At 45.1% G+C, this 15,825-nt stretch overlaps 1 protein-coding gene across 4 annotated transcripts in view; it reads right to left on the bottom strand.

The window, feature by feature from the left end:
- Positions 1 to 15,825, bottom strand: part of NR6A1 (nuclear receptor subfamily 6 group A member 1) — a 250,345-nt gene that overhangs the window by 14,498 nt on the left and 220,022 nt on the right. For 2 of the 4 annotated variants that reach the window (XM_021098706.1, XM_021099196.1), the window contains 4 exons: positions 12,150 to 12,304; positions 10,050 to 10,277; positions 8,140 to 8,394; positions 317 to 438 (listed from right to left, as the gene is read on the bottom strand). In XM_021098706.1, coding sequence (XP_020954365.1) covers positions 317 to 438; positions 8,140 to 8,394; positions 10,050 to 10,277; positions 12,150 to 12,304 — 760 coding nt within the window. 4 annotated transcript variants of the gene reach the window in all.

The following is a 15,825-nucleotide window of genomic DNA, read 5'->3' on the forward strand; positions in this document are numbered from 1 at the left end:
TAAATGACGCATGTACTGTCCTTGGTGTCTGTGCTTAAATGCATTAAAACTGACTAAACAAAGCAATTCTCTTCCTTCCACTATGAGTTATAGAGGCTGTGGCATTTAGGTTTGAAGAAAGAAATCCAAACCATGCCCTGCACTATAGTAGGGCCGGATGATAACAGGACTCCCAAAATTGAACCTATGTGGTGTGACAGATTCTGTATGACAGCCCTGAAGGTAAAGGGGGTAGGGGTGAAACATGAGGGCAGTTATTCACTGCTTCTCGGCACCCCCCGCCCCAAAGTCTCTTCTTCCCACCCCAGCTACTCACCTTGATTTAGGAAGTTAATTGCTTTCATGCAAGCATACTCCTCGTTGCTCACTTTTAGCTGATGGAATTTGTGATACAGGTAGATGAGCCGCTCAATCACCTCCATCCCTTCATCACTAAATCTGGGGAATAGACACAGGTGTTAGTAGGGGGCTCTGATACCAGTGGAAGTAATGGGTGGGAAGACAGAAGTTTCCTACAGTTCCATAAGGCAGCTAAGATAGGAAACAAGTTGAGCTTGGGGGAAATGGAATCCAGAAACATTTGTAAAGAACTGGTGGATCCGTGGTTTGTTTTGAGGTCAAGGCAGCTCACGCAAGCTGCTGTTCTCAAGGTCAGTTGGATCAATCAAATCTAAGTTCAAATCAAGCTCCATCACATAGAAGCTATGAGACCTTGGGAAAGTCCTTTGACCCCTCTAAACTTTGACATCTTCCTCTATTAAATAATAATGCTTGTCTGCTCAGGGTAACGAGAGACAAAGGGAGTCTAGGATGTAAATGTAAAGAAACATGACATAATTAAGATACTGCTGTTGTTGAGATGCAGCTTTCAGGAACAATGGCAGCTGCCATGGCGACTCTATGTGAGCCTCTGCCACAATGAAGAAAAAGCTGCTAGCTGTTATTTGTTTAAGTTCACTGTTTCCAGCAGGATTGAGGCAGTGATACTTCTTATTGGCAGCCCCGACTTCAGCTAGGGAGGAAGGGAGGGAAAAATTAAACGAGCCTCTCTGCTACGCCAGTCTCTGTGCTGAGCACTTTGTGTGTGTCATCTCATTTAACTTAATTTTCTCAGCCTTGCGGCCTAGGTGAGGTTGTAATCCCCCACCATTGTATAGATGAAAAACTGAAATTCAAAGAATAGAGGGGACTGGTCCATAACAGCCAGTTGGTGGCAGAGCCAGAACTTTGAACTTGGGCTAACTCCCTAAGCCTTTGGTTTTCTCAATTATCGGAGGTGGCATCCATTAGCAGAGAAGACTCAACACTAATCATGCTCCTTTTTTTGGATCAGGATTTAATTCCTTGGGGAAAGACCAAGTGTTAGGCAAAGGAACCCCAGGCTAGGGGACTAATACTCTGGGTCTTAGTGGGAATATCTTACACCAGAGATGGAGATACTCCTAAACCAAGGAGGCAAAGGTAGTTCATAAAAGCTGGGGTCAGGCCCAGTGTTTGCTCTTCTAGGAATGGATTGGTCTGTGGCATAAGGAGTGCTCTAGCCAGGTCTTAGATGTAGCTAAGTCACAGAGAGATGTTCAGCCCCAGGGTTGCCCCCTGGTGACATGTTCAGATCTGGGCACTACAGCCCCATGCCAGGCAAGAAGGCCCTATCTGGGTAGGGTCCAGAACTCCTGGAGATGTACTCCTGCTGTCTGGGTCCTACTGCTTTCTTCACTTACTTTGAAGGCTTTTCAAGGGCTTGGCTTCCCCAGCAAGCAGGATATTTTCTCCCCCCTGGAGAAAGCTTGGCTCTTACTAGGGCCAGAGGCACCTGCACTTCTCAAGCACCAGGGGGAGTCGCAGCAGCAGCGGCTTCTTGGAATCCAGAGCTCTAACCTCCTCAAGGCTTAGCTCCCAGTCAGTCAGGCCCCTGATTTGAACTACCATGGCGGATTCCGTTTCTCTCTGCATTTAGCCCAAGGGCTTTGACAACTTTATTAATACTTGCCCAGACTGGTTGATAGACACATTTATATGTAATAACCACTATAATAACTGTATCTACTATTCTACCATTTGTTGAGTGTTTGCTACTCGCCAAGCACTGTGTTAAATATTTTACATATATTATTTCGCTGGATACTCCCGATCCATCCACAAATGGATATTAAAATTCACATGTGGGAACGAAGGCTCAGAGAGGTTATTTACTGTACCCTTATTACATTCTTACATCTTACCCTCCTGATAACCCGTGAGATAAGTAATTATCATCTTCATGTTAGGGATGAGGAAGCCGAAGAGGCGACTTGCCCAAGGTTATAAGTGACTAAAGGAAATAAATGGTGATGGGGCCAAAGTTTGACACCAAGCTTCCTCATTTTACCTGTTGCTTTCTCAGCACCTACACGGCCCATTCCCTGACTGTCTTGTTCCTTACTGGTAACTGGGAAAGGCTACCGCATGCTACCCCAGGGGATACCTCAGGAGGTCTGTGTTCCCAGAGCAGCTCAGCTCAGAGCCCAACCCAGAGTGGGTGCTGGATTTGCTGCAGTGCATACAACTGCCCCTCAGCTGCCTCCAAGATGCTCAGACTTGCAGGAGGCAGTGTGACTAGGAGTGAAGATCACACCTGATCACAGTACTCTGTGGGCTACTTCTGTTCTTGAGAGGCAAGAGGTCTTCACTGAAAATGCCCATTAGTATCTGCTTGGAGGGGTCGGACGGAGATGGAATGGTGTAGGGCATAAAAAAGGAGGATGCGAGTAGAGCAGCAGTGTCAGCAACTGTCTGGTGGCTGAGCAGTGTAGCAAGCAAAGATAACGCTCTCTCCCTTCATCGGTGACCTCCTGCCCTGAGCGCTCACTCTGGCACTGCAGAACCTGCAGGTGTGTGGCTACCAGCCAGACCCCTAGACAGCAATGCCAAACCTATTCCTACTGGAGGCTTGACCCAAGGGACACAAAGGCACTCCCACATGCCTGGCTTGAGCATATGACCCAGATCTGCTCTTTCTTTTGGGGGAGAGCACATACTCTCTTTCCTAAGTCCCCTAGGATAGGCAACCATCATGGACCCCTGGTAGTTGTGGGGGACTGGCAGCCAGCCCAGCAGCCCCCACTCAGTCTCCACAGCCTGACTGTAAAGCTTTCCTCCACACCCCGCATCCCACCCCTTGATAAACAAATTGTTCTCTGTTCCATGGGCCTACTTTCTCCTGCAGCCGTGCCTCCTCCACATCTGCCCACTCCACAGTTCTAACGCCCCTGTATTCCGTCTACAAATTATCAGCATTCAAAGCCAGAAAGTTGGACAAACACACCCATTCTTCTTCTGGGTTCCCATTACACAAGCATGCTAGGACAAGGAAAACATTCCTGCCAGGAGCCCCCAAACCACTGGACCATTCAGTTAGCAATTGAAGCTGACACTGTATAAGTTATGTCCCATTAAGGGGGCTGAAAGGCCCAGTTGTCTCTTTTTCATTCATCTAAAAGCACCTACCCCCAGAAGCAGAACCACCATCTCAGTCTAAAAGCACCTACCCCCAGAAGCAGAACCACCATCTCAGCACCCACATGAAGACTTCAAGGTGAAAAGTAAGACTGCAGCCCCAGGACACATTACAGAAAGTCCAACTTGAGAAGGCTAAAAAATTTAGTAATGGTAAAGAGCCTAGGCTTTGGAGCACAACAGATCTAGGTGATAATCTCGATTCCATCTCTCTTAGCTTTGTAGTCTTGAGTTTTCACCTCTCAAGCTCCTCAGCTGTGGGACAGGGATAATATTAGTGCGGTCTCTTAGGGATGTGGTGAGGACTAAACAAATAATGTTTGCAAAGCACTTAAGATGGAATTTGGCACAATAAACAGTCTACAATTGTTAGCTATTATTATTTTTAACAGCGGTAGCATCATCACAGCAAAAAGAAAAGACTGTATGTGTTTCCTGAAACTTACAGTTACTGTCTGTGCGGGAAAGCTGTGAGGCACCTTTCCAGAGATCTGGCAGAAACGGAGCTAGTGCTCACAGACAGAAGTGCCCGTTAAAGCTCATCTAGTGCAAGGCATTTTCTCCTGAGAGTAAAGGAGTCTTGATTAGGGCCAGGAGCAGTCACTGGCTGGTGCTACAATCGGCTTTAAATCAAATTCACCAGGCTCACTGTCTGATAACAGCCTGATTAAGGAAATGGGCACCATAAATTTGATTCAATATTTGAGAAGAGAAAAGGAGATGGTCATGTATCATCCAGGAAAAGCCTTTTCATGACGGCAGGAACTCACTTGCACTCAGGAGCTGTGAAAAAAGGAAAGGCATTTGGGGGGAGTGGGAGTAACGCCGGAGCAAGCCAGGTAGGAAAGAGCTATGGCCAATTATAGACTCCAAACTCTGGGTTTCTAGCAGAGCAGGGACTGCTTTACAGAGATGAACCTGATTCCAGAGGTTCTCGTACTTCCACTTCCTCTGGCCTCCTGGGCAGTTCCACATGCATCTCAAACTCAACACAGCCCGAGTCAAACTCAGAGTGGCTCATCTCTCAGCCTGTTTTTCCCAGGACTCACTGCCATGGCTAAGGGAATTAGGTCCATCCACCTGGCAGCACACCCAAGTTTTCCACTCATTGAAATCCCACTGGCTTTACCTCCTTGTCATCTCCTAATTCTGTGCTGCCCTCTCTATTCCCGTAGTCATTGCTGCCTTGTCCAGGCCTTGTTTACTTTTACCTGGGCTGTGGAACAGCTTCTGACACAGTCATCGTCTGTTAGCCTTGACCATGAAATCCATCCTGAACTTTATTCATAGCACAGGAATCTTTCTAAAATGCAATCTTAACATGTAATTGCTTGACTTAAAAACGTCCCTATGATTTAATACCTTTTTTTTTTTTTTTTGTCTTTTTGCCTTTTCTAGAGCCACTCCTGTGGCATATGGAGATTTCCAGACTAGGGGTCAAATTGGAGCTACAGCTGCCAGCCTACACCACAGCCACAGCAATGTGGGATCCAAGCCGCATCTGCAACCTACACCACAGCTCGTGGCAAGGCCGGATCCTTAACCCACTGAGCGAGGCCAGGGATCGAACCCACAACCTCATGGTTCCTAGTCGGATTCGTTAACCACTGTGCCACGACAGGAACTCCTGATTTAATACTATTTACACAATAAGATCCACATTTTTTTGTATTAACATTTGGGTACCTTCACAAACTGTCTTTTCTGTAACTTTCTCTCGAGTCATTTCTCCCCGCATTTCTCTGTCTTTCAGATACATTCTCTACATATCCTATCCACAGGATTGCTTTTTGGTTACCTGTATAAACCAAGCACTTAGAATCTCTAACTTCTAGCACTCAGGTCTTATTCTTCTGCCTGCCTCCTATTCTCTATTATCTACCTAGAAAAACCCCACTTCAAGATGCAGCTCAAATATCCTTTCCTCTTTGGCAAGCATTCCCTAATTAAGCAAGCAGAGGTACTTCACCACCTAGTCTATGCTTTGCACAGTCCCTCACATGCCCCTCCATCTCCACTAATATTGCCCTGGACTATAGATTCTACCTGCTTCTATTTGCTGCCCAAGCCCCTAAACCAAGAATAGGTGCTCTCCTCTCAGAGTCAGAAGCCGTGTATCGTCTGTTATCCCAACACCCTTCCTTCCGGCACACACAGCAGGTGCTCAGTAGATGGGCATGGAATCAGAACTCACATGTTGAAGTTAACTTCTATTTTTCCATTGAAGGGTCCCATAGTGGAGTGAGGGTCCTAAATATGAATCTCTCATCCTCAGAACCAACTTGAGAGCTCAGTTGTAACACGTTCCAGACTCAGTGCAGTTCAACAGAACTTGCTGTGATGATGGAAATGCTCTGTATCTGCACCGTCCAACACAATAGCCACTGGCCACATGTGGCTCCTGAGCACCAGAAATCTGGCTGGTATAAATAAGAAGCTCGAGTTTTTCTTTTTATGGCCACACCTGTGGCAGATGGAAGTTCCCAGGCTTGGGGTTGAATTGGAGCTGCAGCTGCTGACCTACCCCACAGCCATAGCAACGGGGGATCCAAGACGCATCTGCGGCCTACACTGCAGCTAGCAGCAACGCTGGATCCTTAACCTGCTGAGGAAGGCCAGGAATTGAACTCATATCCTCAGAGACACTATGTCAGGTTCTTACACTATGTCAGGTGTGTGTCAGGTAAGTCAAAAAGGGAACTCCTCAATTTTTCATTTTAATTAAATAGCCATCTGAGGCTATTAACTACCATACTGGCTAATGCAGCTTTAGATCCTTCTTGACAAAGGCCCTTCGGAAAATATAAATTCTCTCACTAATTCAGCTGTTACTGGCCCCAGCCTTGCTCTTGGGGCTCAAGGGATTGGAAACAGTGGGATAGGGTGTCTTTTATGACTCTTAAAGCCACAAAGAGCCCTACATGGCGAGTGATTCCTGCCTATCTGTAGAGCGCCTGGGAAAACCCACCATTCCACAGTGAATGTAGCCCACAGGCTGACTTTACAGGCAGCCTCAGGCTACACTGGTAGATTCCAGGCAAACAGGGAGGCTGGGCTCACTGGGCCAGCACTGCAATCTCTGACAGTGTTAGAACAGGCCTAATGCAATCCAAACACTTAGCTAGCTCAGAGTTACAGAGCACGAGACAGGAATCTGATGGAAACAATGAATTAGAGGCTCAAGACAAGGGGTTAGGTCATCTGCTAAATCAGACAGCACTGTTTACAGGACCAAGTGTCAGCCAGGTTAGAAACTTTGTCATTTATAGATTACCATCAAGCCTGTAAGCGTCATTAATAAGGAAATATTAGAAAACCAGGGGAGAGAGAAAGTACCCAGACTCCTCCCTCCTTCAGCTGTGCAAAGGCCCTTGAAGGTGCTGAAGCTTTGCTCCCAGCCTAAGTCTCGGCTTATCTTTATGTCATGTGACTGAGTGGCAGAGGGAGATGCACCTCAGGCCTATGGAGGCCAACTCTCACTGAGGGAGGCGCCGTTTCTTCCCTCTTTCTGGGTGCTCTGGAATCCCATGACTTCCATTATTTTAAACTGCCCAATAAAAGGGAACTATTGAAATGTCTATTTAAATGTGACAAACTTTATTTTCACACAGATAAACTAAGTCAGAAAAGCTGTATTAACAGATCATTTTTCCTGATTTTGGGGTATCGCCATGTGCTCCAGGTCTCCAAAGTCAGTGAGTGAAAGACCTGCTCTAGGAGTTCCCGTCGTGGCGCAGTGGTTAACGAATCTGACTAGGAACCATGAGGTTGCGGGTGTGATCCTTGCCCTTGCTCAGTGGGTTAACGATCTGGCGTTGCCATGAGCCGTGGTGTAGGTCGCAGACACGGCTCAGATCCCGTGTTGCTGTGGCTGTGGTGTAGGCTAGTGGCTGCAGCTCCAATTAGACCCCTAGCCTGGGAACCTCCAGGTGCTGTGGGTACGGCCCTGGAAACAAGACAAAAAAAAAAAAGACCTGCTCTAAGGCAGAGAGGTTAGAAAGGATCCTCAACAGCTGGGAGGAGACTTTATGCCAGAAAACATCGAGGAGGACAGGTCAGTATTTCAGTCCCATGCTCTTGTCTCACTGCGTCTGAAATGCAGTGAAAGAGCCTTAGGCTTTCAGTTGGGCAGGCAGAGATTTCACAGCCAACAACCTCAAAGGAAGGACCCTCTGAACTTTAGTTTTCTTATCTATAAAATAGGCATAACCACACCTATGATACTAGAGGCTGTGAGAAAGAAAGACAATAATGTAAATAATGCTTGGCACACAGTAGGTGTCATGGCAACTCCTAGGTCTTGTTCCTAGATTGTAAACTACAGCTCAGAGCCCCTTACCTTGTAGGTTAAGATTTTTTTTTCTAGCTACATTACATTATCTCAGTAATCCAGATGTGATAAAAATGACAGCTTAGGACTCTGCTGAGCATTATCATTTATTCCTCACAATAACCCTGGGGAGGTGTTGTCACTATCCCATTTTATAAATTCAGAACTGCAAAGCTAGTCAGCGGCCAAGTAAGGATTCAAATCTAGCCCTGCGTGATTTGGTGCCCATCCTTTGGGAGTACCAGGCAACCCACCTTGCAGGGATGACAGCAGTTTGGTTGCCTGAGACTTTCTACCCAGCCAGCAGATCTCACCTGTGTAGCTCTTCATCAGAGGGTGAGTACTTGGCAGTGACATCGGCCAGCTCCCCAAAGATCTGCTTGCTGTAAACGGTGAGGGAGGACAACAGGATTAATTCCTGCCACGTAGAGCTCAGGAGGCACGTGTAATCCTTGATTGAGAGCTCACAGAAGAAAGGCAGTTTCTTGATCCAGGCAATCTGCCTGAAGAGCAGCTCATCAGCCAGGCGACAAAGCAAGGCAAATAGCTCTGCCTGAGTCACAGCATATCTGGGAGGTAGGAACAGGGGAAAGTTACTTCTAGTGGCCAGAAGGGTAAGGACAGGGGCCAAGGGGGAGGCTACTCCTAGGGACACAGAGGGTCTCTGGCAGTGGGCCCTTTGCCCTTGACCACAGATCTCCAGCTCCATTCAATTCGGTCTAACGATAAAGGGACAGGACTGGGGCCAGCAGCAAGCTCAGGGCTGGAGAGGCAGTTTGATAAGAAAAGGTTGGGAAGGGAGTTCCCTGGTGGCCTAGAGGTTAAGGATCTAGTGTTGTCACTGCTGTAGCATGGGTTTGATCCCTGGCCAGAGAACTTCTGCATTCTAAGGGGAAAGGAAGCTTAGAAATTTGTGCAATTATTGGGGAGTATGACTTTCAATGTTGGTGTCCACTAATGCTCCACGTGTTAGAAAAAATTCCCAGTCACTCTTGCACTACTTTTGGCAATGACAACTCCATTAGGGTGGATCTAGTGCCCACTTAATACAAGGACTGGCACAAAATTAAGCCTCAGGGCCAGATGACTGATAGAACATTCGGAAGCTTTTCTTGCTCTCACTGCACCCCCTGGTGGTGACAGTTCAGGAAACTAGAGTTTCTAAGCTACGGGTAGATGGAAGGAGCAAGGCATTTAGCATCTGCGGGCTGGAGAAGATAGGGGCTCAGTTTTCTTTCTCTCAAGGCCCCTAGCATGACTCTTGGCCACACTCCCAAGCTCAGATTTATAAATGTTTTGGTAATGGCTTTCTTGTAGGTAGATATTTTAACTTTCTCTTATGAAATTAGAGACTAGTTTAAGAAATCTCAGGATGCCTTTTGGTGGGGGGCGAGGCGAGTTATCTAAGGTTATAACACTCAAAAAGTCTATACTCCAGGCTAAAGGAATGAGTAATGGGTACAGTAATGGGTGGGCCTGAAGGGCTGAATGATTATCTACTGAGTAGAGCTGACAGGATTGCAAGAGTATACCTTCCACCCACTCAGAGCACAGACTACCCACACAGAGCACAGGCTACCCATAAGTACATGCACTAGGGACACAGACAGGCCACAACCAGTTAGTGTCTTGAGTGCTATGTTAAGAAGTTTAAAGTTTGGAGTTCCCGTCGTGGCGCAGTGGTTAACGAATCCCTGGCCTTGCTCAGTGGGTTAAGGATCCGGCATTGCCACGAGCTGTGGTGTAGGTTGCAGATGCAGCTCGGATCCCGCATTGCTGTGGCTCTGGCGTAGGCCGGTGCCTACGGCTCCGATTAGACCCCTAGCCTGGGAATCTCGATAGGCCGCAGGAGCGGCCCCAGAAAAAGGCAAAAAAAAAAAAAAAAAAAAAAAGTTTAAAGTCAATGTATGATAATCTCCAGAATTATAGTTCATCTCTGGCACAGAAACACTCAGACCCATCCCAGGGCCTGGCTTATAAGCCCAAAGAGAAACAAAAGTCCTTTAATCCCAACATCATGGGGATTGATAAATAGCCCCAACTCTATAAGATTTTCAAGAGAAAAATAAGGGACCACTGACTTCAAAGATAAGCACAGATACGTCCTCTGATGCCTGAACCATCACTCATTACCCCTTGATTCACTCATTCAGCAGGGATGAAGGTGGGTGTAGGTAGGGACCACTTTGAAACAGCATGGCTAAGTAGAGCAAGGCTCACTCACCCATCTTCAATCAACATGGGCGTGCCCAGTGGCTCCAAGTCCTCGGCTGACACGAGCTGATGAATCAGACTGTATGACTGGGGATCCAGGCTGCGAGCTTGTGGGGGCAGAAGTGGCGAGTGGGCAGAATAGCTAAAAAGGTGCGGTATATATTGATAGTGTGGAGGCACAGACATCCCCATGTACTGATCCCTGAATGCCATGAATCCATTTAGTTCCACAGACCTACTGGAGAGAAAAGTCTCATGTCAAGCTGAACTACGGCAGGTCTACTGACTACTGAAAGGAAATGAGCTAGAAGGTGGCTCAGGTGTCCTTTGGTCATGTATTCTGTCTTTGTCAAGCCAGGGACATAATTAATGGTGACACGCACGTCCCCTACCAGATGGGGTCTCTTTGTGGGTGTGTATATATGCGTGGTTCATCTTTGGACACCCAGGACCTGGCAGAGCTGTAATGAATAAATACTGGTTAAATGACCTCTTTGTACAGGTGTCCTGTTTGGAGAGTTTTTAATGAAAACTCAGAGACTATGATGGCAAAGGTGTGTTTATATTTTATACTGCTAGGACAACTAAGGCAGAGACAGACTAAGTGCCTTGTGAGGCCACAAGACAAATCGAGCACCTAGCAAAGAACTTGGCATGTGGCAACTTCTCCCTAAACATTCAAAGGAAGGAACAAACTAAAGGCACTTGAATGAATAAAAGCTACAGTGAATTATCAAGAAAAAGGCATATTCTTATCTTCCTCCCCCTTCTTGGAAAAAGCTAACCAGTCAACTAGCTTTACCTGGATGCAGCTCCAGTAACAGGGGCTGGCAAACTATGGCCCATGGCCTGTTTTGGTAAATGAAGTTTTCTCAGAACACAGCTGTACTCATTCATTTACACACTGTCTCTGGCTGCTTTCACACTACAGTGGCAGAATGGAGTAGTTGGGACCTAGACAGTATGCCTGCAAAGCCTAAAATACTTATTATCTGGCCTTTATAAAAAATGTTCCTCGGTTCCTATCCTAGGAGTTCCTGCTATGGCACGATGGCATCAGCAGCGTGTCTGGAGAGCTGGGATGAAGGTTCGATACCTCCATATGCCACGCGTGGCCAAAAAAGAAAAAAAAAAAAAAAAATCCCTGTCCTATAAGAAAAATTTCTAGAGAACGAAAATCTTTGATAGCTGACAGCAATATTTCACACTTAACTAAAGATACCATTCTAGGACAAAGAGTCTTCAAACTGGTATTTTATCATATCAGTAAATTTGACTAGCTTGGGAGGTTTTTACTGTTCCTTAAAATTTATAAAGTGAAAATTTTCACTCTTGTTGAAGCAGAGAAACAATAACAATTCAATATTGCCAATGTAGTTTATTTCAATGATGAAGTAAATGAGAGAAAAAAGCTACAATTAAAATGTTACCCTGGAGTTCCCATTGTGGCTCAGTGATTAACGAATCCACTAGGAACCATAAGGTTGCGGGTTCGATCCCTGGCCTTGCTCAGTGGGTTAAGGATCCAGCATTGCCGTGAGCTGTGTGACTCAGATCCCACATTGCTGTGGCTGTGGCGTAGGCTGGCAGTTACAGCTCCGATTGGACCCCTAGCCTGGGAACCTCCATATACCGCACGTGCAGCACCAAAAAGAAAAAAAAAAATGTTATTCTGAGAGTTCTCTCATGATGCAGTGGGTTAAGGATCCAGCATTGTCACTGCAGCAGCTCAGGCTGCTGCTGCTGTGACGCAGGTTCGATCCCTGGCCCAGGAATTTCCCTGTGCCATGGGAGCAGCCAAAAAAGAAAAAAAAAGAAAAAAAGTTATTCTGTTAAGTGAAGAATGTACGGTCATGGACAGCGGCTACAGCACTTTATCAGTCTGCAGAAGAGACTGCTGACATTTTCAAGGTCTTTAGCAAAAAATGGGCTGTAAAATGCTGCTTTGCATCCTCTTGCCTCCCTTACCCCGAAAGACTGAAGGAGCAAGAGCACAAGCGCCGAGACAGAATGGGAGGAATACCCACAGCCCAGCCCAGAGGTTCCTTCTGGGCCCACTCTTTGGGTGATCCCTAGATGACCCCTAGATGATGCTTTCCTTGAAGCTCACCTGGAGGACAGTGTGGAGCCCAGTGAGGGCTGGTTGCTCTCTGAAGCCCTGTTCCCAGGGGAACTGTGGTCGCTGTCACCATGGTTGCTCCAGTGATTGGCTTCTTCCTCAAATTCCTGCCCAGACATAATCCTTTCGATCTCTTCCTCTGATATCTTTGACAAGGAATTGATACATGTTAGACTGGGTGCTCAGGATACCCTCTGTTCCTCCTTCAGGAACAGAGAACTTATTTAAACTTCATGGGGATTCCTCGAACTCTCTGGAGAGAACCCAAGTTCCCTCCCCTCCACCCCCATACTCCAGGTTTCTGGAGGAGCTTGGTTGCTTGTCTTCCAGCACTATGGCTCACCATGGCCCTCCTTTTGCCCATTTACCTTCCTCTCAAGCCACAAGAAGCCTCTGGGTTCCAAGAGAAGCCTCAACACTCCTCTTTGTCCCTGAGTCTATTCTTTCCACCCTTGAAACACCAATCTTCAACTAAGAAACTCCTACTGCCCTTTAAGACCCAATTCCAATGCCCTTTTCTTTCTGAATCCTTCTATTACTAAGCTAGACAGAATTTTAGGTCCTCCTTCTCTCTACTCATAATTGTGTATATTTTGAGAAAGGCAGAATAGCATAATGGCTAAGAGTATGAATTTTACACTCAAACCATATTTGTTCTAATCCAGGTTCTGCCACTTCCCAGTTATACAATCTTGGGCAAGTCATTTAACTATTTAAATCCTTCATTTGAATGGTGACAAGAATAATAGTATCTATTTTAGAGGACTGTTGTGAGGATTGATTAGTTAATATATTATCACATATTTACGCATTTATTTGGCCATGTGTGCTGCATGCGGAAGTTCCTGGGCCAGGGATCGAACCTGCACCACAGCAGTGACTAGAGCCAGGGTGACAAGGCTGGATCCCTAACAGCTAGGCAACCAGGGAACTAACTCCATTGTCACATGTTTAGAAAAGGGATTTAGCTCATAGCAACTATTATGGAAGTTGACATTGATATTTTCGTAATCACTGTTAGTTTTTAGTACTTATGGTAATGTATCATAAAAATATCCTAAGACCATAGGCTATGGAAAAAAACATTACTCAAATAAATGCATTTTGGATAAATGAATCAATGACCACTTATTTTTTTAATTAGAAGTATAGTTGATTTATTAAATGTCCATTTATTAAGTACTGACCATAATACACCTTCCCATGAGTTTTCTCAGTAAGAAAGACATTTCTAAGCCTACTGAATAAAAGAAGAAACTGTAGCTCAGACAACCAAACTAACTTGCCCATGTCTAAGTAGGAGTTTGAGGAAGAGGCCAAAGTACCCAAGTATCAGTCCAGCACTCCAGCTTCTTTGCCACTTTCTTCCATAAAGTTTTTAACCCAGCACGGAGTCCAACCTGGCTAAACTCAGCACACACAATGATAACAAGTGCTAAGTAGAAAAAGCCAGATGAACTTTTATTTCCTGTTTCTATGGAAAGCCCAGGAGGACATTTTCTCCCAAGTATGTCTGACTCAAACCTGCATACTTCTTTGCTCCAACAGCCTGTGAGGGAACCTTGAGATGCTCCAATCATAAATACAGGAGGCATTCAGAATTGGAAGACAGGCAACACAGAGGACTTGGAGGGAAAATGAGAAATGTTTAACTGGTGCTAGAGTTGAGTGATTGTTTTAAATGGCCTGAATTGCATATTGAATTGGAAGAGCTGTCTTTTTTTATTCAGTAACGTGTAGCAGAAAACAAAATCTTTTCTCTCGGGAGTTCTTAGGACACCAAAATCATTGTTTACATATTATACGATATGTGAAGACAAACGGTGTCATCAAACTACAAGACATCTACTGAGGCCCTGACTGTGCAGCTTCAGTGATGGTGGTGAGGGCATGAAAGCACTTCAGCTTGGTGAAAAGGGCCAGTTATGGTAAAATCCAGCTTATTCCCTGCAGGTCCCGTGGAACACTAAGCAATCACTAATGCACTGAACAAGGGATGGAACATGTTGGGCGTACCTGAATCTGGGTTCAAATCTCATCTGTCACTTCCTAGCTGGGTACTTACTGTTGGGCAACTCATAAGTTCTCTAAGCTTTAGCTCCCTCATCTGTGAAACAGAGGTAACACCACTTTCCTCATGGCTCAGGGTTCCCTTACAGGGTGATTGAACAGGAAAGTATGAAGGTTTAAGGCAGATAGACTTGGGAGGTTAATCTACGATAAAAGTATTAAATGCAGGTGCACAACAGGTGCTCAATGAATGGAAATTCTAACCCTTATTTTTAATTACCATTAAACGCTCAAGAACTTGGAGATCACAGCTCTCTCTTCCTAAGATACTAAAAACAGTGAAAGACTAAAAGGAAAATTATACGCCCAGTATCAAAACCCCAAATGTAATGAAAGATGAAATAGGTTTCTCTGAGCACCAGCTCCCTCAATTCTGGAGAGAACATAGCATCTGGAGACGTAAATGACCAAAGATCCTTTGGCATGGTGAGAGTCACAGAGGGGGCTTAAAAACAAACAAACAAACAAACAAAAAACCACCAAAAAACTAGATAATACTGAGGAAGGCTTTTCACTGAGGAAATTCTTAAGAATTCTTCCCAATGGTTACACTTTCTACTGTATCTAAACATAAAAAGAATGAATACAAATAAAGGCCATATATGAAAAGTCCACTACCAACATCGTAATAAATGGTGAAAAATGGAGATTTTTCTCTAAGATCAGGATCGAGGCAAAGATGCCCACTCTTACAGCTTCTATTCAAGCTAGTACTGGAAGGTTTAGCCAGAGCAATAGGCCACCAAAAGAAATAATTTAAGCATCTAAATCAGAAAGGAAGAAGTGATATTATACACACACACACACACACACACATACATACATACACACATATAGTAATTTCATACACGTGGATGCCACCAAAAAACTATTAGAATAAAAGAATTCAGCAAAGCTGCAGGATACAAAGCCAACATAGAAAATCAGTTGCGGAGTTCCCGTCGTGGCACAGTGGTTAACGAATCCGACTAGGAACCATGAGGTTGTGGGTTCGATCCCTGCCCTTGCTCAGTGGGTTAACGATCCGGCGTTGCTGTGAGCTGTGGTGTAGATTGCAGACTCGGCTCGGATCCTGCGTTGCTGTGGCTCTGGCATAGGCTGGCAGATACAGCTCCGATTAGACCCCTAGCCTGGGAACCTCCATATGCCGCGGAAGCGGCCCAAGAAATGGAAAAAGAAAAAAAAAAAGAAAAAAGAAAATCAGTTGCATTTTAGTCTACTAATAATGAATTATCTGAAGAGGAAATTAACAATCTCATTTACAACAGTATCAAAAAGAATAAAATAGTTAGGAATAAATGTAACTAAGGAGGTGAAAGACTTGTACGCTGCTGGAAGAAATTAAAGACACAAATAAACGGAAAGCTATCCTGTGTTCACAGATTGACTTAATATTGTTAAAAAGTCCAGACTTCCTAAAATGTTCTACGGAGTCAATGCTATCCCTATCAAAATCCCAAAAGCATTTTTTGCAGGAAAAAAAATCCTAAAATACATACGAAACCACAAAAAACCCCAAATAGCCCAAACAATCCTGAGATAAAACAACAAAGCTAGAGGCCTTGCACTTCTTGATATTAAAACATATTATAAAGCT

This window comes from Sus scrofa, chromosome 1 (assembly GCF_000003025.6).
Source record: "Sus scrofa isolate TJ Tabasco breed Duroc chromosome 1, Sscrofa11.1, whole genome shotgun sequence".
Lineage (NCBI taxonomy): Eukaryota > Metazoa > Chordata > Mammalia > Artiodactyla > Suidae > Sus > Sus scrofa.